This window comes from Gigantopelta aegis, chromosome 3 (assembly GCF_016097555.1).
Source record: "Gigantopelta aegis isolate Gae_Host chromosome 3, Gae_host_genome, whole genome shotgun sequence".
NCBI classification, from domain to species: domain Eukaryota; kingdom Metazoa; phylum Mollusca; class Gastropoda; order Neomphalida; family Peltospiridae; genus Gigantopelta; species Gigantopelta aegis.
In genome coordinates, this window is record NC_054701.1 from 72,834,622 (window position 1) to 72,857,609 (window position 22,988).

A 22,988-nucleotide genomic window follows, 5' to 3' on the forward strand; every position below is an offset into this window, starting at 1 on the left:
AAACATGACATAGCAATGTATAATCAGTATGTTCTGCGTATTTAACAGCTATCTGCATTGGCTTAATGTAAAATGTTTATGTAAAAGCAGTGTGTTTAATCACAAATATACTGAACTACATTGAAAATACACCAGATTTACAATTGTAAAAATTATATAAATAATCAGATTTTTTTTTACAACTGCTTGTATTCCAATAGGCAGAAAATAACCCCCAAATTGTAGACTTACACAAGAGTTAGGGTTTTTGTATGTGTTATAGCAACCTCACACACAATAAGAACTGAAAATTGGGTAGTGTTTTTAAGTGTTTGTATCTGAATGCAAAATGTGTGTTTCAGTTCATAGTATGTTTTTTTTAAAGCAACTTATCAGACTGACATGTGACACGGCAACACAGTCAACACAAAACCTCACAAATACACAAAAGAACAACCACTTTGCATCTTGGTTATTTTATTTTCCACTTATTTCAATAAATTATTAACAATTTTATAAACATTTCCCATCAATACATCATATTGGTATTTCATGTCATGTTTGAAGGTAAATACACTTTTGTATTTGGCAGTGTAAAACAAAAGAAATAATGTCATTTCTTGAAATACAAAAAAATAATTAGTTCCAATCAATAAAATGTATTTTACCTGAGAATTTGGTCGAGCAGAATTTCTGCCAATAATTATTGTCTTGTTTGCGGTTAGGTAATATCTAACAAAGCGCTTACCCACTTTTTAATGTACTTATTATCCACCATAGCTTCAATACCTTCAGCAAGATAGGCTTTGATAAAGATGGTGAAAATAAAACACAAACCTCAAAATTGGGAACGATGATGAACATTAAAACAAAACTATTGCCAGCCACAAGGCAAAAATACTCTTAAAATATTTTACATAGTTTTAGTAAAAACCAGTTGTACCTTCTTGTAGAAAGATTGTTCAATACAATAAAATTGTGTTAATTTATTTTTACTTATAAAAATTATAAACCGGAAATAATTATGAACGTGAGGAATGTGTTAAAAAATACAATTTGAAAAACAATTGAAAATCTTTTGATTAACAGAGTTGTACATTTGATTAAAAGATACTATGAGTAAACGTCGTGCCATGATAAAGAAAAAAACTAACAATTTCAGAGTTCCAAGTCCAGAAAACTGGAATAAAACTGGGGAAGTACTGGCATCCACTTAAGAATTATTTTCAGCAAAAGCTTGTGCAGAACCATTTAAACCATAGTTACATTTTTCAATTACGACAATGATGTACAAATTTATCAAACTGAAAAGAAAAAGTATCATGCTTTGATATAATAGTCCAGTTCTTTGCTACCAGAGTATGTATCTATATTGTTAAGATATTGTGGTTTTTCTGCCATTTTTGTAAGAAAAAGGAACAAAAAACTATGATGTTCAATACCGGTAACAACTTAAATGTAAATGTTCAATGCTGGGTAAAATATACAGCATTTTATTCAGTCAAAATATGAAAACATAACATAATTAACAATGTATAAAATTTATCTTTTTCAAGATATTATACAGAAATAATATTACAAATTAGCATTTAATAGTGACTAACTTTGAAGTCTCACAAGACTTCAGTTTATTGCATAAACTATAAAGATAACAGGTCACAATCAGCATATCATCAATATTGCAAAATTATGAATACAAAATTAGAATAAAAGAGCACCGTGGTGCAAAATGTGTCACCTGTTATTTCAATCACAAAATAATGTTTAAGTTCCAATGAACATATACCTTTTTGTTGACAAATACTTTTAAATTTGTTCCAAATATGATTAATGAGGATATGTAAGAAATAGAATACTACAAGTGGCCATTAGATACCATTTATCTTACAACTTGTTTGAAAAAGTATTCAGCTCGCTTACACTCTATACACCTTTTGAAACAACTCATAAGATAAATGGTATCCAGTGGGGGGGGGGGGGGGGGGGGGGATAGTGTCCAGGTTACTCATCCCCTCTTAATATATTCAAGTGCCTTTTTTTCTCTCTTACTTTTTAACACAAAATAATTTTGTTTACATTGGTCCATGTGATCTTTTTCCCTTAAGCACCATTCCCTCAAAATATTTTCTTGATCTGTTCTTGGTATCCAACGGTCACTCATTTGTCTTTTCTAAATATTTTCTGAACAGTAGTCATTTCATATAAGTCGGTTCGCTGGAGTTCATCAAGTCGTAATGAGCGATGCTTCAGTTCTGAGACGAAAACAACCTGAGAACTATGCCAGTGTCAGATAAATGTAATAACATTTTTAAAGTGTAAAATAAACATGGATAATAATGCCACAAAGATAATTGAGAACAATTTCTCAAACAATCTTGTATGTGATGTTGTAAATAAAACAGATGAAACACAATATTAAAAAATAAACATGTAAAGTTTGATAAAATCAATGCTCTGACCCTATTTTTGACCCGGGCAGTTTACTGGTACATTGTATATAGTAAACTTTATCCTACATCACCAGAAATCTTGTTAACAAAACAATAAAATTATAAACAAGAGTACAGCATGTGGCAATAATAGTCAAATCCAGATCATAAACTGAAATGGGAAAATGGCACCTTAGAAAAATTAAACTTGTAAATTTTTAACAGAATTAAATAAATGTTGGATACTTAGAACATTATCATGCCTTTGCTATCATTGAGAATTCAGAAATAAAAAAAATAAAAAATTATCAAATGAAAATTTAACCAAATGAAAAGATAAATTAATTTTTAGATCAAGATACACCATTACATTACGGACCTGGCAAGTACATAAATTCACCAATAATTTGTTTTGTTCAATAAAATTTCTTGACTTGAAAAGAACAGGCTGGAAACTAAACATTACATGTATTACACAAACTAGTAACATTATTTGTTTAAAATCCAACAGATACATCTAGAAATAACAGCTGGGATCATATTATGTTAATAAAAGGAGAGTATATTTTATTTATTTTTTATCACGTAAAATTCAAATTAATAAAAAATTTTTTTTAGAGAAATACCAGTATATAATATAAAAATGGAGAATTTTTATTATAAATATTCAAACATATTCTTCATTAACACCAAAAGATCAATTTTGAATGTTTTTAAAAATTCTGTATGTACATTATCTTTAGTACAAATGAAATTATTATTTTATTTTTTTTTAATTGATTTTATACTTTAATTTACTAAAATTCAAACTTCCAAAGATTATTATATTTGTAACTTCCCAAGTTTTCGTTTCCAGTTGTCAAATGTTTGTAGAAAAGAAAAGAAAATAACCAAAAGGCTTCTTTTTTTTTGCCTTTTTTTTTTAATAACTTTTTTTGTGTGTTAAGCTTTACAATAATTAAAAGCATGGTTATGTTCTAATTATGAATAACAAAATATTTTCACGGAGAACCAAGCTACATCTTGAAAAAATAAAAGCATTAAACAAGCCTCCCCCAAGAATTCCCTTAAGAGTTTTTCCTACACCATTTAATGACTTGTTACGAACTTAGCCCAACACCAAACTAATCCTAAAACCAGCACACAATCCCTTCATTGTTAAAAAAGCAGATCAGATGTTTATTTTAACTAATTAATTATTTAGTTGTATTTGAATAAATAAGATCTGTTACCACTTAACGTTCCAAAATTAATTACAAATTCAGATTCTAAAATTTAGTTATTTTAATAAATTAAAAAATTGACTGCGTAATAGCAATAATTAATATTTTATAATTTTATCTGTATGAACGAAGCAGATATATTGCAATCTAACTAAATATTAATTGAATAAAACATAAAATTATCTTTTTTAACTAACCTAGAAACATTCTAATATAAAAAAAAATATTGGTCAAATAAAGATAAATTTTAATATATCAACACAAATGAGAATAGTTTTTAACTTTAGAAAGAAATGGTGACATTTTAAAATTACAATAGATACTTGTGCAAATTAATGAAGGAATGTGTGCCAGAGCTACAACCAAAACCACTGTTGAAAGACTGAAGTGATAAAAGACAAACTATATTAACTAATGCAGAAGAAACAAAAAGAAGAAATGAAATCCAAAACCAACATTATTTTTATATCATCAAAACTCTATTTTGGTAAATTATTTCACATATTTGACTTCATATTAATTTTTCAATTATACAATCCAAACCTTGCTTAATTTAAAGCATTTTAGCACTATTATGTTAATCATACATATTTAGAAATCAAACATAAAATTCACACAAGGATTTGATGCCACAATTTTTGTCAAGTAATTTCTTTATTATTCAGCCAGAAAAAATACATTAAATACCGAAATAGAAAAATTAATTGCATACAAACAAAAAACTACTTTGTAATTTTCACTAATATATTCATAATGAAACTCACCAAAAAAAAAACATGTTTGCACCAGAGATTCAAATTCCATCAAATACCTTCCCATACACAATATATTATTAAGAGTATAGTCGATAAATCAGAAAATCTACAGACGTCACAAAGAAACGGATTAAAACAGCCTAGTAGGTTATAAGAATACACAAAAAGCCACTTAAAACTAAATGTTCCAGTCCATATAGTTGGATTCCACTAAACACTCAACAGTCTGCATGTTATTCCCATGTTTATAGCGAAAACAATGTGATATAGGTTTTTAACACTAATAAGTCAAATCAGTTTTGCATTAAATAATCAAATCAGTTTTGCATTAAATAATCAAATCAGAGACATTCTTTACATTTTATGAGTAACAAGTCTTAAAGTTTTCATTTTCTACAAGTTAAATGTTTTGTGGAATTTTTGTATTTTTATGTTCATTATACTTTATAAGAAAACAACTTTTAAAACTTTATTTTTTGCTTGGTATACCAAAATTATATTCAACTAGAAAACTATGCAAGGGCAATAACTCTGCCAAAAACTGATCAAATGATATCTGTCAAACATCCCTATAGGGACATGGAAGTGAATAATTTTGTTTCACAATTTCATTATTGTCCATACTTTTAACATTAACATAATAACAGGCTAATGAGTAGTATTTATTAATTACTAAGATATCTGTTTTCATTCATCACATTAATTAAAAAAAAAAAACACCAAAAAACAACAACACCAAAGCTAAAACTGTCTTTAATAAAGAAGAAATAATCTTTTCTTAACCACAAACATACTTGTAACATTAACGCAACAGCAGGGTAATATGTAGCATTTATTAATGACGAATATTTCTATTCCAAACACTGTGTTTAAAGAAGTAAGAAACTTTCTTTTAACTACCAACATGAAAATAAAACAGATGTTTAAAAAAAAAAAGATATTGTCCTTAACAACGAAAGAAATGTTTTTTTCAACTACAAACATGGAAATCAAACAGCAACCTCGACTGCCCGGGGCTTGGCAATTCAAGCTAATGCGTCCTGCATGGCAGTGTAAGTGCAATTGGAACGCTCGCAAATAGGGTCAGAGCTGAAGAAATACTCAAACTTTAGGGGTTTGAGACAATTTTCGCAATTCTTCGGACACATGGGTCTGTAGAGTTCAAGGCCGTTCATCTTCCAGACGTCCACAAGGTAGTTGGTGAGATCGTCCATCATCTCGTAGGTGTGGTGGGGGGTGGGCGCGCACCGCAGACGTTCCTCCCCCATCGCCACCGTCGGGTAGTTGATCGCCTGCACGTAGACGCCATGTTTCTGCATCAAGTCGTTGGAGACCTTCGTGCAAATCTGGGCATTGCCAATCTGAAAGAGATGTATTGATATATATTGCTAATCTAAAATATATATACATTGTATATGTATAAGTATATATACATACATATATATTATATACACACACACACACACACACACACACACACACACACACACACACAGTAAAACTCCTCTAAACTGGACACCCATGGTACCAAGTACAAAATCTTCATTTAAGAGGTATCCTGTTTAGAGAGGTTCACTTCAGTACATGTAATTAAAAACGGACCATAAAAAAGGTCCGGTTTTGAGAGAATTCTGGTTTACAGAGGGTCTGGTTTTGAGAGATTTCACTGTAGATATATAAAATTAACAAAAATTCTGAGGAATTAAATCACTTGTCTACCATAAATTGATTAAGTGAATAATAATAATAATTAAGAAAATCATTGATGTAACATTCCCAATTAATGTAAAAAACAAGCATTCTGAGAGTACTGCTAAAGCAATACATGTCCCCTACCGCACCCAACAAATTTTCTTATCTCCTAAATTCAATGGCCATAACTATGAATAATTAACAAATTGTCTTGCAAGTCAAACTTGATCTATAACAGTACATGATAAAATTTCAGCTTAATATCTCAAGGCATTGTGAAAAAACATGCAGAATTTAGTTTTATTCATATCTCTTCAGTTCAAGGGCCATAACTCTGTCAAAGTTGGATAAAATTGCCATAAAAGTCAAACTCGGTCTGTAACAGTATATGATAAAGCTATACACATATTTTCAGCTCTATATGTCAAGGCACTGTGAAAAAACCCATCCAGAAAACCAAATTTTCATATCTCCAAGTTCAAGGGCCGTAACTCACCATGAAAGTCATACTTGATCTGTAACAGTACATGATAAAGCTAAATATAAAATTTCATCTTAATATCTCAAATCATTGTGAAAGAAAAAAACATCCGAAAAACTATATGTAGGACAGACAGATGGACAGACAAATTTTGTTCATATTTTGGGGAAAATTTAATGCTTTACTAAGAATAACATTTTTGTTTTTATATATTTATTAATTTTATTAATAATGTATGTATTGTAAAACAGTGAAGATATTATTCCACATTAATATTTTTGCTATTTGAAAAAAAACAAACAAATGTAATGACACTCCAACATGAAAAAAATATCTAGGCTAATTACTTTTGTTACAAAGTAATATAGACTTTTTACATGTGGCTGTAATGTTAATCTACCTACATGGATGGGGATGATGTGACTGGGAGTGTGCATTGCTGGAATGCCTGCGTGAATCAACTTATCACGGAGATACTTGACGTTGGTCTGGTGTCTAGCCCTCAGTTTCTGACCTTCTGGACCCGACAACACCTGAAACGAAAGAAATGTTTTATTTAACAACGCACTCAACAAATTTTAATTACGGTTATATGGCGTCAGACATATGGTTAAGGACCACACAGATATTGAGAGGAAACCCACTGTCGCCACTTCATGGGCTACACTTTCCGATTAGCAGCAAGGGATCTTTTATATGCACCATCCCACAGACAGGAAAGCACATACTTTTGATATACCAGTCGTGCTGCACTGGCGAGAAATAGCCCAATGGGCCCACCGACGGGGATCGATCCTAGACCGACCGCGCATCGAGCGAGCGCTGTACCACTGAGCTACATCCCGCTACCCACACCTGAAACATACAAAAATACTTACCATTTTGTTAAACCTATCTAAAAAGGTAGGTACAGTATATATGGGGTATGTACATGGGATTAAACAAGAGTGAGTTTTTGGAGAGAAAAAGAAGAGAATTTCAATAGCAAATATTACTCTTTCACGCACACACAACTTCCTGTTGGTGGTGGTGGTGGTGGTGGTGTTGGTGTATGTGTCTGTGAGTGCATATGGGGCAAAAATTAATATAAAATGAATCTTCTTTTGAAAGAGTATACCTGAAATATTTTAATTATTATATCACAAAAAGAAAAAGAAAAGAGAATTCAGTCAGGGTGATTTTTACAAATAGGCTAGTAACAGTACTGGTTCCATATTTTTGAAGCTATCGTATCCCTACAATATCGTAAAACCATCGTAGGCTATGATGTCACTATGGCTATGTTGTAGTGATGTTATAGCTTAAGATGATTTTACGATATTGTTGTGCTAAGATAGCTTCAATAAAATCTGTATCCTGGTACACAATATGGGCCGAATTTAAAAAAGCCTACATTCATTTACAATGCTCAATAAACCTGCGTTTAAGAAAAACAGGCTTCTTAAATTCGGTCCTATATTTTTAAGCTTAGTCCGAGACATATTTCTGGGAGTGCAAACTGACCTTGATAGCTGCTATAGCTCCAGAGAGAAGGGTGGGAGGAAGAGAGGTGGTGAAGATGAAGCCGGATGCATAACTTCGAATCATGTCGATCGTACTCGCAGACCCAACTACGTAGCCACCCATGTTGCCAAATGCCTTGCCTGAAAAAACACAGAAAAAAAAGGTGGAATTATGGCATGCGATTTTCAAATTAGCTTTCTGGCGATTTTATAATGAAATATATTTGCTAAATCCAACTTGAATTTGCATATGGCAATTTGGCATACGACAGCTTAAACCCTGCTCATCGTCAATACTTGGAAGGTAAATGAAAACAGAAAAAACTGACATACTGGTACGCATAAAGTCAAAACCCATTATAAGTATCTCTATGTTGACTGTTACTTTAAAAAGAAAAGAAAAAATCAAACACGGTCTTCAGTTTATTGCCATTGTTAGTATATTTCTAACAGAGCCTTTCAAAAACTGATATTTAATATTAATCACAATGTTTTGTTTAGAATATCAGTTTCTGTGTATCCAATGTATTTCTGGTCATTCTAATGTTTGTCATTACTCAAACTTCATTTTACTGCCAAAAATATATTATTTTCAAATTTACAAAATTATTAAGTAAAATCCCATTTAGGTCAGAACAAAAATTAGGATGAAAATATAAAAACACTATGTTCTCATTAAGAAAACGTATTCAACACAATTTTAATTGTTTAATGGGTTTTGATGAAATTATAAAAATGGTATTTTCTCATTAAGAAAACGTATTCAACACATAATTTTAATTGTTTAATGGGTTTTGATGAAAATATAAAAACACTATGTTCTCATTAAGAAAATGTATTCAATACGTAATTGTAATTGTTTAATGGGTTTTATTAGTAGGAAACATATTACCATGGCAGCTGACTCAGGACAATCTCTTTAATAATTAAATGTTAAAACATCTAACGATTGGGCAGTCTACAAGTAAACCACCAGGGCCCAATTTCACAAAACATCGGAAGCCTAGTTTCGCACGTAAATGTAAATCTACGACTAAACCACAATTCTTATTACTATCATAGTTTAACAAATATAGTTTGAAAAACACATATTTCATTTTCTTTTGTCTTTAAAATACTCCAGCTTCCGTAATGATGTAATTCTCTGCATGAAATAGATGACAAACGTGTGTAAACGCACAGCCGGTATAACTGTTTACGATATCTAAACTTACAATGTTTAGTGAAATGGGCCCAAGTAGCATAACCAAAACCACCAAAATATAAAGATAAATGATGGTATATTTAAAATTTTGAATAATATGAAAAACAATTTTATTTTAAAAAATAAATGAAGAGATGGCTAATTTACCCAGAGTTCCTGAGATCATGTCAATCTTGTGCATGCAGCCATCACGTTCTCCCACACCAGCACCGTGGTCGCCATAGAGACCGACCGCATGCACCTCATCAACAAACGTCAGCGCTCCATACTTCTTGGCAATATCACACATTTCATTTAGTGGACTGATGGAACCTGGTAAAAAAAACCCAAAAAAGGCTAAAATTTAGATTTAATATCATTACTAAAAGCGATGTCATGTTAGAAGAAAGTGCTTTTGGTTATGAACCATATTGCCTGTGTGATTAGTAAAAAAAAGATGAGTAAATCATTGTAGCATAATATGTTGTTAATTAATAAAGCAATTTATTTATAACCAGATGTGAAATTGTGGTCACATTTGAGACCAAGCAGTTGCTAATTCGAGCCCAGAGGTGCATCCATAGATTTAAAAAGGAAAGAAAATTGATATGAATTATGATGAACATACACAGATGTAACTATAAATCAAGTTTCATTGATCTTGAATTATGATGCACATACAAAGATGTAACTATAAATCAAGTTTCATTGATCTTGAATTATGATGAACATACAAAGATGTAACTATAAATCAAGTTTCATTGATCTTGAATTATGATGCACATACACAGATGTAACTATAAATCAAGTTTCATTGATCTAGAACTCATAGTTTGTACAAAATGGAAGTAAATCCCAAAACTTAAAATTGGTGCTAAATGCAAACAATGCAGTCGAAAAAGTAATACTCATATCTATCTTTTTGATTTCGTCAACACAAGACAAATGAATGAATTTGGCTCCTACCGTCCATCGAATGCACAGTTTCAAAAGCCACAATTTTTGGCACTGAGACATCCACCTCCTTGAGTAGTTGTTCTAGATGGTCCGAATCGTTATGGCGGAAAATGTGCTTCGGCACACCACTGTTCAGAATACCCTGGATCATGGACGCATGGTTACCGGCATCAGAGAAAATATGGGCACCTGTGGGGGAAAAAAGAAGAAGGAAATGTTTTATTTAACAATGCACTCAACACATTTTATTTACGGTTATATGGCATCAAACATATGGTTAAGGACCACATAGATATTGTGGAAGGAAACCCGCTGTCGCCACTTCATGAGCTACTCTCTTCGATTAGCAGCAAGGGATCTTTTATATGCACCATCCCATAGACAGGATAGCACATACCACGGCCTTTGATGTACCAGTTGTGGTGCACTAGCTGGAGCAAGAAATAGCGCAATGGGGATCTGACGGGGATCGATGCCAAACCAACCGCGCATCAAGCGAGCGCTTTACCACTGGGCTATGCCTTGCCACCTGTGGGGGAAAGAAAATTATTTTTAAAAGAAACCTGTATTAAGCAATAACCAAGGCGAGTGACCTCTTAAGACAGGTGGCTGCTTAAGACATGTCAATTTATACTATAAAAAGAAAAATAAGTTTAGCCATCTGGTACTCTTATAGTATGGAAGCAGGAATTATTTTCAAAATGAAAATGTTTCGATAGAAATCTTCAATTATTCTTAGAATTTTTGAACAGTAAAAGTTTGTATTAACGACACCACTAGAGAACATTTATTAATTAATCATCGGCTATTGGATGTCTAACTTTGGTTATTTTAACGTATAGTCTTAGAGAGGAAACCTGCCACATTTTTCCATTAGTAGCAAAGGATCTTTTATATGTACCATCCCACAGACAGGATAGCAAATACCACAGCCTTTGATATACCAATAAACTGCACTGGCTGGAACGAGAAATAGCCCAGTGTGCCCACTGATGGGGATTAATCCATGACTGACCGCGCATCAAGTGAGTGCCTCACATCTGGGCTACGTCCCGCTTGTTCGTTGACCAGTAATGATTGATTGTACATAGATGTTGCAATCTTTGTTTGGTTCTCAAGTCAGACATAGTTTTGATCGGAACAAGTATTAACCTGGTAGTTTCTTTAGTAGAGTGTAGAGCGTCGTGTCATTGGCGACATAGCAGGACGTGAACACCAAACCAGCCTCCTTCTGGTGCAGCCTCGCAAGCTCCGCCTCCAGCTGCTCGTGCAGTGGCGAATTTCCCGATATATTCCTGGTTCCGCCTGCACCCGCGCCATGCCTGTCTAGAGCTTTCCTGTGAAGAAAACAAAAAATGCCGAGGTAATAATATTTTAACTTCACATTGGTGACTGGCAATCCAAAATTCAGGTAGCGGTAACCCATTTGATTTTTGCATTATATGTCATGACTATGTTCTAAATTTAATGTGCGAAATGAAAAAAGGGATGTGCAAAACGAGACTTGCACAAGCAGCGTGTAAATGAAATGATCTTTCTCGCTATGTTGAAAACTACCACAATCATGACTTTTCGATTTAATTACCAAAATGACACCCCCAAAAAGTTTTATGTGTATTTTCCCACAAACAGGATAGGACATGATCCATTCACCTCCAACAAAAAAACAAAACAACCCAAAACATCCACAAGTGACTATTCCAACCCACTGCTACTCTATTTAACTTTAAACACAAAGAGTATATTGGTATCATCTTAGCCAGTACACCAATTAACATGGGTTTTGACAGTCTCGGACTAATACTTTACCCCCCCCCCCCCCCCCCCCCCCCCCCCCCCCCCCCCCCCCCCCCCCCCCCCAATAAATATAACACAATGAGAAATAAAATAAACTGCTGGTTACCCGACAGCTTGTTTGACCTCCGGATGCCAGCTCATGCCCATGTAGTCATTACTACACCAGACGGTAATGTCTTTTGCTCCTCCGGTGTGCTCCTTGGCGAACGGAAACGTTGACGCATTCCTCATGACCTTCTTGAAGACACGGTACGTATGATCTTTTTTCTTCTTCTCCACCTGGTGCGAGAAAAACCGGTCGTAGTTGAAGAACGGCTTCGGTGGATCTGTAAAACACATTAAAAAAAACCCACCCACAAATATTAGAACAAGAATTCTGCAGAATTACATCTATTTCACTTAATGTACATGTACTTAAGCTATGTACACATCTAGACAGAACTGAGTAACAGCAACAACCACAAAATTCCTAGGTGAACAAAAAAATGTATTATGTAAAACCAGAATTGTGTGAGCAGTGAGTAGGAAAAAATGCAAAAAAATCCTAATTATTACTTTCATTTTAACATAACAATAGCACATTAATTATATTAATTATCAGTTACTTGTTACTAGTTACTAGTATTTGATATTTGGTATTTAATATTACCGGAAGCATTAGTATTTGATATCAAAATATTACATGAATCAATAATTTAGAACCTTTACAAATGAAAACAGAATGTGATGAAACTTTATGAAATGCACTGGTAAATGTTTGCTTTGTCTATTTTGTTAATTTTATTAAAATTCTCCCCTTTCTTCCTAAAAGAGCAAAGTAATCTTTTCTACTGTTTCTCTTCTAGATTAGGATCTGATGACCTCACCTCCGGTGGGGGGTCCACCACTTCCCTTCTTGAAGGACTTGAAGGCCGATTCGAAGTTCAGACCAGACATGAACCCACCGGTGGTTTTCTTAGACTCCACGTTTTCAGTCACTTCCATTGTTGGTGACATGGTTGTTTCAGTAAGAGTGGTTGTCTCGGCAACAGGCTCAACAGTGTAGACTGAGGGGGAAAAAAAGAAGTACACATGTATTATATATCTAAGCATGTTTCAATATTTATATATATTTCCAGACCTTTTGTAGTACCTTTAAATTTTTTTATTAAAAAATCACATGATACATAAAAGTGATATTTGGTAAAAAGTTATATTTTCACTGTAAAAATCATATTTAACTGTAGTGTTTAAGAAATGTTTGAGAAAGTCACTAGCCCTTACAGAAGCTTTGGCTAGTGCCCTATGTATACTACTCAAAAGAATTTAAGGGTCAGACGATATGTTCGACATTATTTTCTGAATGTCAATTATATTAGCTAGACCATAATGTCACGCATGGTATTGTTCCATTTTGACGAAAGTGGGTCTAAGCAACCCATAAATGAATTAAAATCCACTGTTATTGACACTGTCGACTAGTTCTAATGGCGAAAACATGCTTACATTTGCACGTAAATTAGGGCGAAAGCGAAAGGTCTGCTAAGTGCCCATAACTTGCTTTTTCACAAAGCGCTTCATTTACACGCTTTGCACGTGTATGCCATGTTCCCAATGCTGAATTTCCGTATAATTGGAGCTTGCGTTCGTGTACGGTGCACACTCCAAATTCGACAATGGTACGACGTCAACTGACTATCGAAGATCGAGGAAGGGCTATTGCTTGGCTTCAGGATGGCAATATGCAAAGAAATGTTGCTCTGAGACTTGGTGTCAGTCAGAGTGTCGTTGGCCGACTGTGGCAACGGTACCAAGCAACAAATTCTGTTCGAAATCGTCCACGTTCGGGAAGACCCCGAAGCACTACAAATAGAGAGGACCGCTACATCACCAATATGGCTCTACATCAACGCACAACCACTGCACGCCAATTACGTGACAATCTGCTGACTGCGACTGGAACTCGAGTGTCTGATCAAACCATACGCAATCGTCTGAGAGCCAATAATCTACGCTGCCGTTGCCAGGCTGTTCGACCACCACTCCTACCACGTCACAGAACGACCAGACGTCACTGGTGCACGCTTCATCTGCGGTGGCAACGTGTTCAGTGGGGTTGAGTGATGTTCACTGGTGAGTCCAGGTTTAGTCTCCAGTTCAACGACGGTCGGGTTCGTGTCAAAGACGTCCTGGGGAGCGCTTCGCTGACGTTAACGTTAGACAACGTCATCAGTTTGGTGGTGGCAGCGTCATGGTGTGGGGCGGCATCTCTATCCACCACAGGACCCCCCTCTATGTGGTGGATGGCAATCTGAATGGAATCCGCTATCTGAATGAGATTATCCGGCCGTTGGTTCTCCCAGGCCTTCAGCAGATTGGCGGCGGGGCAGCTCTGCAGGATGACAATGCCAGACCCCACCGCGCCAGGGTGGTAACGGACTTTCTCAGACAACAAGGTATCGCCAGGATGGATTGGCCAGCATATTTGCCTGACTTGGCCCCAATAGAGCACGCCTGGGGCGAATTAGGCAGGAGAGTTCGGGATAACCATGCCCCTCCGGCCAACCTTCATGATCTGGGTCAACTTCTTATGGCAGAGTGGCAGGCCATTCCCCAAGAGTTCTTCAGAGGTCTGATCAACAGCATGAGGCAACGATGTGTCGAGTGTATTTGCGCCAGGGGTGGATTCACACACTATTAAACGAATGTTCTAATGTGTAAAATCCATGTTTGACAACCTTCAACTTTGACAGCATGTCATGTAAACTTTCTTGTATACAGTGACGTTTATTTGTGGTTTTTTGTAAATATGGAACAATAAATTAAATTTTTGGTGTAGTTTACATCATCAATGTAATACACTCTGAAACTTATTTGGTTATAAATTTTTGACCCTTAAATTCTTTTGAGTAGTATATTATAGTAATTCAGCTGATAATTCCCACTAGCCCAGACCAAAAAATCACTAGCTGGGACCAAGGGCTAGTGGACTTGTCGAACCATACATTTTTTAACATGTTGCCAATAAAATTATATTTGTGACAATAAAACCACCAATTAACGTTTGCAACTCAAAAACACAGTAGAGTTATCCCCTAATTATAAAGTTACCTTTTAAGAAAGCCACTAGTGGCGTGTGTTAAATGGAATAATCTATGATCACTGCTCTGACCTACCCGATGTTGGAACACTGATGGAGTCTTGTTGGACAGTAGGGATATCTCGTAATAATAAAGTTACCCTTTAAGAAAGCCACTAGTGGCGTGTGATGTCTACGATCATCGTGCTGACCTACCCGATGTTGGAACACTGATGGAGTCTTGTTGGACAGTAGGGATATCTCGTAATAATAAAGTTACCCTTTAAGAAAGCCACTAGTGGCGTGTGATGTCTACGATCATCGTGCTGACCTACCCGATGTTGGAACACTGATGGAGTCTTGTTGGACAGTAGGGATATCTCGTAATAATAAAGTTACCCTTTAAGAAAGCCACTAGTGGCGTGTGATGTCTACGATCATCGTTCTGACCTACCCGATGTTGGAACACTGATGGAGTCTTGTTGGACAGTAGGGATATCTCGTAATAATAAAGTTACCCTTTAAGAAAGCCACTAGTGGCGTGTGATGTCTACGATCATCGTGCTGACCTACCCGATGTTGGAACACTGATGGAGTCTTGTTGGACAGTAGGGATATCTCGTAATAATAAAGTTACCCTTTAAGAAAGCCACTAGTGGCGTGTGATGTCTACGATCATCGTGCTGACCTACCCAATGTTGGAACACTGATGGCGTCTTGTTGGACAGTAGGGATATCTCGTAATAATAAAGTTACCCTTTAAGAAAGCCACTAGTGGCGTGTGATGTCTACGATCATCGTTCTGACCTACCCGATGTTGGAACACTGATGGAGTCTTGTTGGACAGTAGGGATATCTCGTAATAATAAAGTTACCCTTTAAGAAAGCCACTAGTGGCGTGTGATGTCTACGATCATCGTGCTGACCTACCCGATGTTGGAACACTGATGGCGTCTTGTTGGACAGTAGGGATATCTCGTAATAATAAAGTTACCCTTTAAGAAAGCCACTAGTGGCGTGTGATGTCTACGATCATCGTGCTGACCTACCCGATGTTGGAACACTGATGGCGTCTTGTTGGACAGTAGGGATATCTCGTAATAATAAAGTTACCCTTTAAGAAAGCCACTAGTGGCGTGTGATGTCTACGATCATCGTGCTGACCTACCCGATGTTGGAACACTGATGGCGTCTTGTTGGACAGTAGGGATATCTCGTAATAATAAAGTTACCCTTTAAGAAAGCCACTAGAGGCGTGTGATGTCTACGATCATCGTTCTGACCTACCCGATGTTGGAACACTGATGGCGTCTTGTTGGACAGTAGGGATATCTCGTAATAATAAAGTTACCCTTTAAGAAAGCCACTAGTGGCGTGTGATGTCTACGATCATCGTGCTGACCTACCCGATGTTGGAACACTGATGGCGTCTTGTTGGACAGTAGGGATATCTCGTAATAATAAAGTTACCCTTTAAGAAAGCCACTAGTGGCGTGTGATGTCTACGATCATCGTGCTGACCTACCCGATGTTGGAACACTGATGGAGTCTTGTTGGACAGTAGGGATATCTCGTAATAATAAAGTTACCCTTTAAGAAAGCCACTAGTGGCGTGTGATGTCTACGATCATCGTGCTGACCTACCCGATGTTGGAACACTGATGGCGTCTTGTTGGACAGTAGGGATATCTCCTAATAATAAAGTTACCCTTTAAGAAAGCCACTAGTGGCGTGTGATGTCTACGATCATCGTGCTGACCTACCCGATGTTGGAACACTGATGGCGTCTTGTTGGACAGTAGGGATATCTCCTAATAATAAAGTTACCCTTTAAGAAAGCCACTAGTGGCGTGTGATGTCTACGATCATCGTGCTGACCTACCCGATGTTGGAACACTGATGGCGTCTTGTTGGACAGTAGGGATATCTCGTAATAATAAAGTTACCCTTTAAGAAAGCCACTAGTGGCGTGTGATGTCTACGATCATCGTGCTGACCTACCCGATGTTGGAACACTGATGGAGTCTTGTTGGACAGTAGGGATATCTCGTAATAATAAAGTTACCCTTTAAGAAAGCCACTAGTGGCGTGTGATGTCTACGATCATCGTGCTGACCTACCCGATGTTGGAACACTGATGGAGTCTTGTTGGACAGTAGGGATATCTCGTAATAATAAAGTTACCCTTTAAGAAAGCCACTAGTGGCGTGTGATGTCTACGATCATCGTGCTGACCTACCCGATGTTGGAACACTGATGGAGTCTTGTTGGACAGTAGGGATATCTCGTAATAATAAAGTTACCCTCTAAGAAAGCCACTAGTGGCGTGTGATGTCTACGATCATCGTGCTGACCTACCCGATGTTGGAACACTGATGGAGTCTTGTTGGACAGTAGGGATATCTCGTAATAATAAAGTTACCCTTTAAGAAAGCCACTAGTGGCGTGTGATGTCTACGATCATCGTGCTGACCTACCCGATGTTGGAACACTGATGGCGTCTTGTTGGACAGTAGGGATATCTCGTAATAATAAAGTTACCCTTTAAGAAAGCCACTAGTGGCGTGTGATGTCTACGATCATCGTGCTGACCTACCCGATGTTGGAACACTGATGGCGTCTTGTTGGACAGTAGGGATATCTCCTAATAATAAAGTTACCCTTTAAGAAAGCCACTAGTGGCGTGTGATGTCTACGATCATCGTGCTGACCTACCCGATGTTGGAACACTGATGGCGTCTTGTTGGACAGTAGGGATATCTCCTAATAATAAAGTTACCCTTTAAGAAAGCCACTAGTGGCGTGTGATGTCTACGATCATCGTGCTGACCTACCCGATGTTGGAACACTGATGGCGTCTTGTTGGACAGTAGGGATATCTCGTAATAATAAAGTTACCCTTTAAGAAAGCCACTAGTGGCGTGTGATGTCTACGATCATCGTGCTGACCTACCCGATGTTGGAACACTGATGGCGTCTTGTTGGACAGTAGGGATATCTCGTAATAATAAAGTTACCCTTTAAGAAAGCCACTAGTGGCGTGTGATGTCTACGATCATCGTGCTGACCTACCCGATGTTGGAACACTGATGGAGTCTTGTTGGACAGTAGGGATATCTCGTAATAATAAAGTTACCCTTTAAGAAAGCCACTAGTGGCGTGTGATGTCTACGATCATCGTGCTGACCTACCCGATGTTGGAACACTGATGGAGTCTTGTTGGACAGTAGGGATATCTCGTAATAATAAAGTTACCCTTTAAGAAAGCCACTAGTGGCGTGTGATGTCTACGATCATCGTGCTGACCTACCCGATGTTGGAACACTGATGGAGTCTTGTTGGACAGTAGGGATATCTCGTAATAATAAAGTTACCCTCTAAGAAAGCCACTAGTGGCGTGTGATGTCTACGATCATCGTGCTGACCTACCCGATGTTGGAACACTGATGGAGTCTTGTTGGACAGTAGGGATATCTCGTAATAATAAAGTTACCCTTTAAGAAAGCCACTAGTGGCGTGTGATGTCTACGATCATCGTGCTGACCTACCCGATGTTGGAACACTGATGGCGTCTTGTTGGACAGTAGGGATATCTCGTAATAATAAAGTTACCCTTTAAGAAAGCCACTAGTGGCGTGTGATGTCTACGATCATCGTGCTGACCTACCCGATGTTGGAACACTGATGGCGTCTTGTTGGACAGTAGGGATATCTCCTAATAATAAAGTTACCCTTTAAGAAAGCCACTAGTGGCGTGTGATGTCTACGATCATCGTGCTGACCTACCCGATGTTGGAACACTGATGGCGTCTTGTTGGACAGTAGGGATATCTCCTAATAATAAAGTTACCCTTTAAGAAAGCCACTAGTGGCGTGTGATGTCTACGATCATCGTGCTGACCTACCCGATGTTGGAACACTGATGGCGTCTTGTTGGACAGTAGGGATATCTCGTAATAATAAAGTTACCCTTTAAGAAAGCCACTAGTGGCGTGTGATGTCTACGATCATCGTGCTGACCTACCCGATGTTGGAACACTGATGGCGTCTTGTTGGACAGTAGGGATATCTCGTAATAATAAAGTTACCCTTTAAGAAAGCCACTAGTGGCGTGTGATGTCTACGATCATCGTGCTGACCTACCCGATGTTGGAACACTGATGGAGTCTTGTTGGACAGTAGGGATATCTCGTAATAATAAAGTTACCCTTTAAGAAAGCCACTAGTTGCGTGTGATGTCTACGATCATCGTGCTGACCTACCCGATGTTGGAACACTGATGGAGTCTTGTTGGACAGTAGGGATATCTCGTAATAATAAAGTTACCCTTTAAGAAAGCCACTAGTGGCGTGTGATGTCTACGATCATCGTGCTGACCTACCCGATGTTGGAACACTGATGGAGTCTTGTTGGACAGTAGGGATATCTCGTAATAATAAAGTTACCCTCTAAGAAAGCCACTAGTGGCGTGTGATGTCTACGATCATCGTGCTGACCTACCCGATGTTGGAACACTGATGGAGTCTTGTTGGACAGTAGGGATATCTCGTAATAATAAAGTTACCCTTTAAGAAAGCCACTAGTGGCGTGTGATGTCTACGATCATCGTGCTGACCTACCCGATGTTGGAACACTGATGGCGTCTTGTTGGACAGTAGGGATATCTCGTAATAATAAAGTTACCCTTTAAGAAAGCCACTAGTGGCGTGTGATGTCTACGATCATCGTGCTGACCTACCCGATGTTGGAACACTGATGGCGTCTTGTTGGACAGTAGGGATATCTCCTAATAATAAAGTTACCCTTTAAGAAAGCCACTAGTGGCGTGTGATGTCTACGATCATCGTGCTGACCTACCCGATGTTGGAACACTGATGGCGTCTTGTTGGACAGTAGGGATATCTCCTAATAATAAAGTTACCCTTTAAGAAAGCCACTAGTGGCGTGTGATGTCTACGATCATCGTGCTGACCTACCCGATGTTGGAACACTGATGGCGTCTTGTTGGACAGTAGGGATATCTCGTAATAATAAAGTTACCCTTTAAGAAAGCCACTAGTGGCGTGTGATGTCTACGATCATCGTGCTGACCTACCCGATGTTGGAACACTGATGGCGTCTTGTTGGACAGTAGGGATATCTCGTAATAATAAAGTTACCCTTTAAGAAAGCCACTAGTGGCGTGTGATGTCTACGATCATCGTGCTGACCTACCCGATGTTGGAACACTGATGGAGTCTTGTTGGACAGTAGGGATATCTCGTAATAATAAAGTTACCCTTTAAGAAAGCCACTAGTGGCGTGTGATGTCTACGATCATCGTGCTGACCTACCCGATGTTGGAACACTGATGGAGTCTTGTTGGACAGTAGGGATATCTCGTAATAATAAAGTTACCCTCTAAGAAAGCCACTAGTGGCGTGTGATGTCTACGATCATCGTGCTGACCTACCCGATGTTGGAACACTGATGGAGTCTTGTTGGACAGTAGGGATATCTCGTAATAATAAAGTTACCCTTTAAGAAAGCCACTAGTGGCGTGTGATGTCTACGATCATCGTGCTGACCTACCCGATGTTGGAACACTGATGGCGTCTTGTTGGACAGTAGGGATATCTCGTAATAATAAAGTTACCCTTTAAGAAAGCCACTAGTGGCGTGTGATGTCTACGATCATCGTGCTGACCTACCCGATGTTGGAACACTGATGGCGTCTTGTTGGACCTCAGAACTGACGGCCGGAGTAGCCACCGCCTCTTTGGCCAGGAACGGACACTTGGACACCGAGGCAATAGCTGCAATAATACAGTCAATTCATTTTGTTATTATACACAGCTATGAAAATATATACATCTACAGAAACCATAAAAGTGATATTTGGTGAAAAGTAATATTTTTACAATAAAAATTATATTTTCACTTTATTTTAGGTGTATGTAGAAATGATATTCACATTTTTGTTAGCATTCAAACATATACAGGATATTAAGCAAGCTTCTGTTTCGCCAGTTCATTGAATCTGTTTTGCTGATTTCCATTATGAAAATATTTACCCACAGGTCAATACATGTACTTCCACCCCTTACATAACATATGCCTATGACCACTATAAGAAAACAACCTACTCATTAAAAGTACTTATAAACATTACCGAGTGAAATCTAAAGTAAAACAATATTTTCTTAACTTATTTTTAAAATATATTTAAACTGTCTCTTTAATTTCCCTCTCGCACCTGTTCCCTCACATCCCCCATAAAGAGTAACTCTCTAAATATCACAGGGTTTTATTACCCATGTTTCTAGACTGATAATTTGCATCATTCCCCACCATTAACAAAAGTAGATGTCATTTTTTATTCCCAATTTTGGACTAAAACATTCCCAATATGAAAGTAGATATTTGTTTTGTTTATTATTATCATATACAGATCTATTTTGAAATTGATACGTAACACTTGACAACCACCCCTTTCCTCACCCATAACATTTCATAACACAAAATAGATATATTAATTAGAAGAAATAAAATTACATGTATGTATATTATTACTCTTTGAAAGTCTAACTTGGTTTAATAAGATGAAAATTCCCTCTTTCATTTTGTAAAACGACACAAAAATTCTCAGTTAAAGCCATGGGCATCAAGTCAAATTTTAGAAATGAAATGCTGTATCAGCAGTGTTCAACAAATGTTCGAGAAAGTCACTAGCCCTAACAGAAGCTTTGGCTAGTGCCCTTTATATTATAGTAATACATTTGACAACTACCACTCGCCAAAACCTAAAATGTCACTAGCCAGGACCAAGGGCTAGTGGATTTGTCCAACACTGACACCAGTTTGTTTTATTTAAATTCTAACACCTTAAACATTGTAGTGGATATAAGGAATAACTGGTTACTGTCTTAAGATATCGGCTTTATGCTGCGAAGGTTAGAGCCTCGTTGCATTCGCCATTCGACCTGAGCAGGATAAAGCCAATATCTTAAGACAGTAACCAACTGTTTCTTTTATCCTGCAATCCTACAGGAATAGTCGGAAAATCATTTTTTAATCCATTTTGTGTACGCAAATCGAGTATCATAAATCTAGCAAGGTTTTTGCAGTATGACGTCATACAAGATACATGACGTCATTCTTTGTAAGACGCTAGCTACATTCTGTCACATTGAAACAGCATTTCTTAACTCTTAATTCATAAATAAATATACAAGTTTAATATTGTTATCTCAAAATTAAAAGTTATTTGTATTTACTATACTAAAACAAATGATTTAAAAAGTATGTTTATTGAAAATCTAGTCTGAAATACTAAAGTCGAGTCAAGCTTATGTCACGTGACCTACATTTTGGGTCAGTGACCAAAAATACAGAGATTTATCTGGTCATCATATCTTACCAATGAATAAAGTGATTGCAGGATAAAAAATATTACCTTCCTGTTCCTTTTTGTCAGATGTTGGAGCAACAGAAAAGTACTGGGCCGCATGTGCCATTATTGGGCAGTGACTGGCACCATAGCTGAGCAGCTGCGGCGCAAACTGGCGCAGACTGCCCACTGGCAGCTTGGTCAGGAACGGACAAGCCAAGGTATTCATCTTGATCCACTGCAAGGCAAAGACAACAAAGATTTTTACTTAATTATCATTAATAGTCATGAGTTTGCCCCCTAACTATCAAAACAACTTCCACCAATTTCTCAAGAATAATCGTGACGCACTATAAATCAGACAAAAATATTTAAAGTGATATTCACGAAGTCATGAATTTCCTGACAATTTGATGACTTTTTCAAATTCCCTGATTCTTCGCTGTTTGAAAAAAAAAATATAGAGATTTTCAGTTCATTGATAATCATGAATTTGACCACTATTCGTTACTTTCATAAATTCCTCAACAATAATCATGATCCATTGCAAATCAAAGACAAAA

At 37.0% G+C, this 22,988-nt stretch overlaps 1 protein-coding gene across 4 annotated transcripts in view; it reads right to left on the bottom strand.

Moving 5' to 3' along the window:
• Positions 1-439: 439 nt before the first annotated feature.
• LOC121369046 (5-aminolevulinate synthase, erythroid-specific, mitochondrial-like) overlaps positions 440-22,988 on the bottom strand; it is a 79,015-nt gene continuing 56,466 nt past the window's right edge. For 3 of the 4 annotated variants that reach the window (XM_041493863.1, XM_041493862.1, XM_041493861.1), the window contains exons 3-12: positions 22,492-22,663; positions 20,747-20,851; positions 12,865-13,044; positions 12,105-12,324; positions 11,354-11,538; positions 10,211-10,390; positions 9,413-9,577; positions 8,063-8,202; positions 6,964-7,092; positions 440-5,747 (exon numbers count right to left, since the gene is read on the bottom strand). In XM_041493863.1, coding sequence (XP_041349797.1) covers positions 5,412-5,747; positions 6,964-7,092; positions 8,063-8,202; positions 9,413-9,577; positions 10,211-10,390; positions 11,354-11,538; positions 12,105-12,324; positions 12,865-13,044; positions 20,747-20,851; positions 22,492-22,654 — 1,803 coding nt within the window. In that variant the 5' untranslated portion in view covers positions 22,655-22,663 and the 3' untranslated portion in view covers positions 440-5,411. Of the gene's footprint in view, positions 5,748-6,963; positions 7,093-8,062; positions 8,203-9,412; positions 9,578-10,210; positions 10,391-11,353; positions 11,539-12,104; positions 12,325-12,864; positions 13,045-15,986; positions 16,228-20,746; positions 20,852-22,491; positions 22,664-22,988 lie in introns of those variants that run through there. The other variant, XM_041493864.1, reaches the window with a different exon arrangement.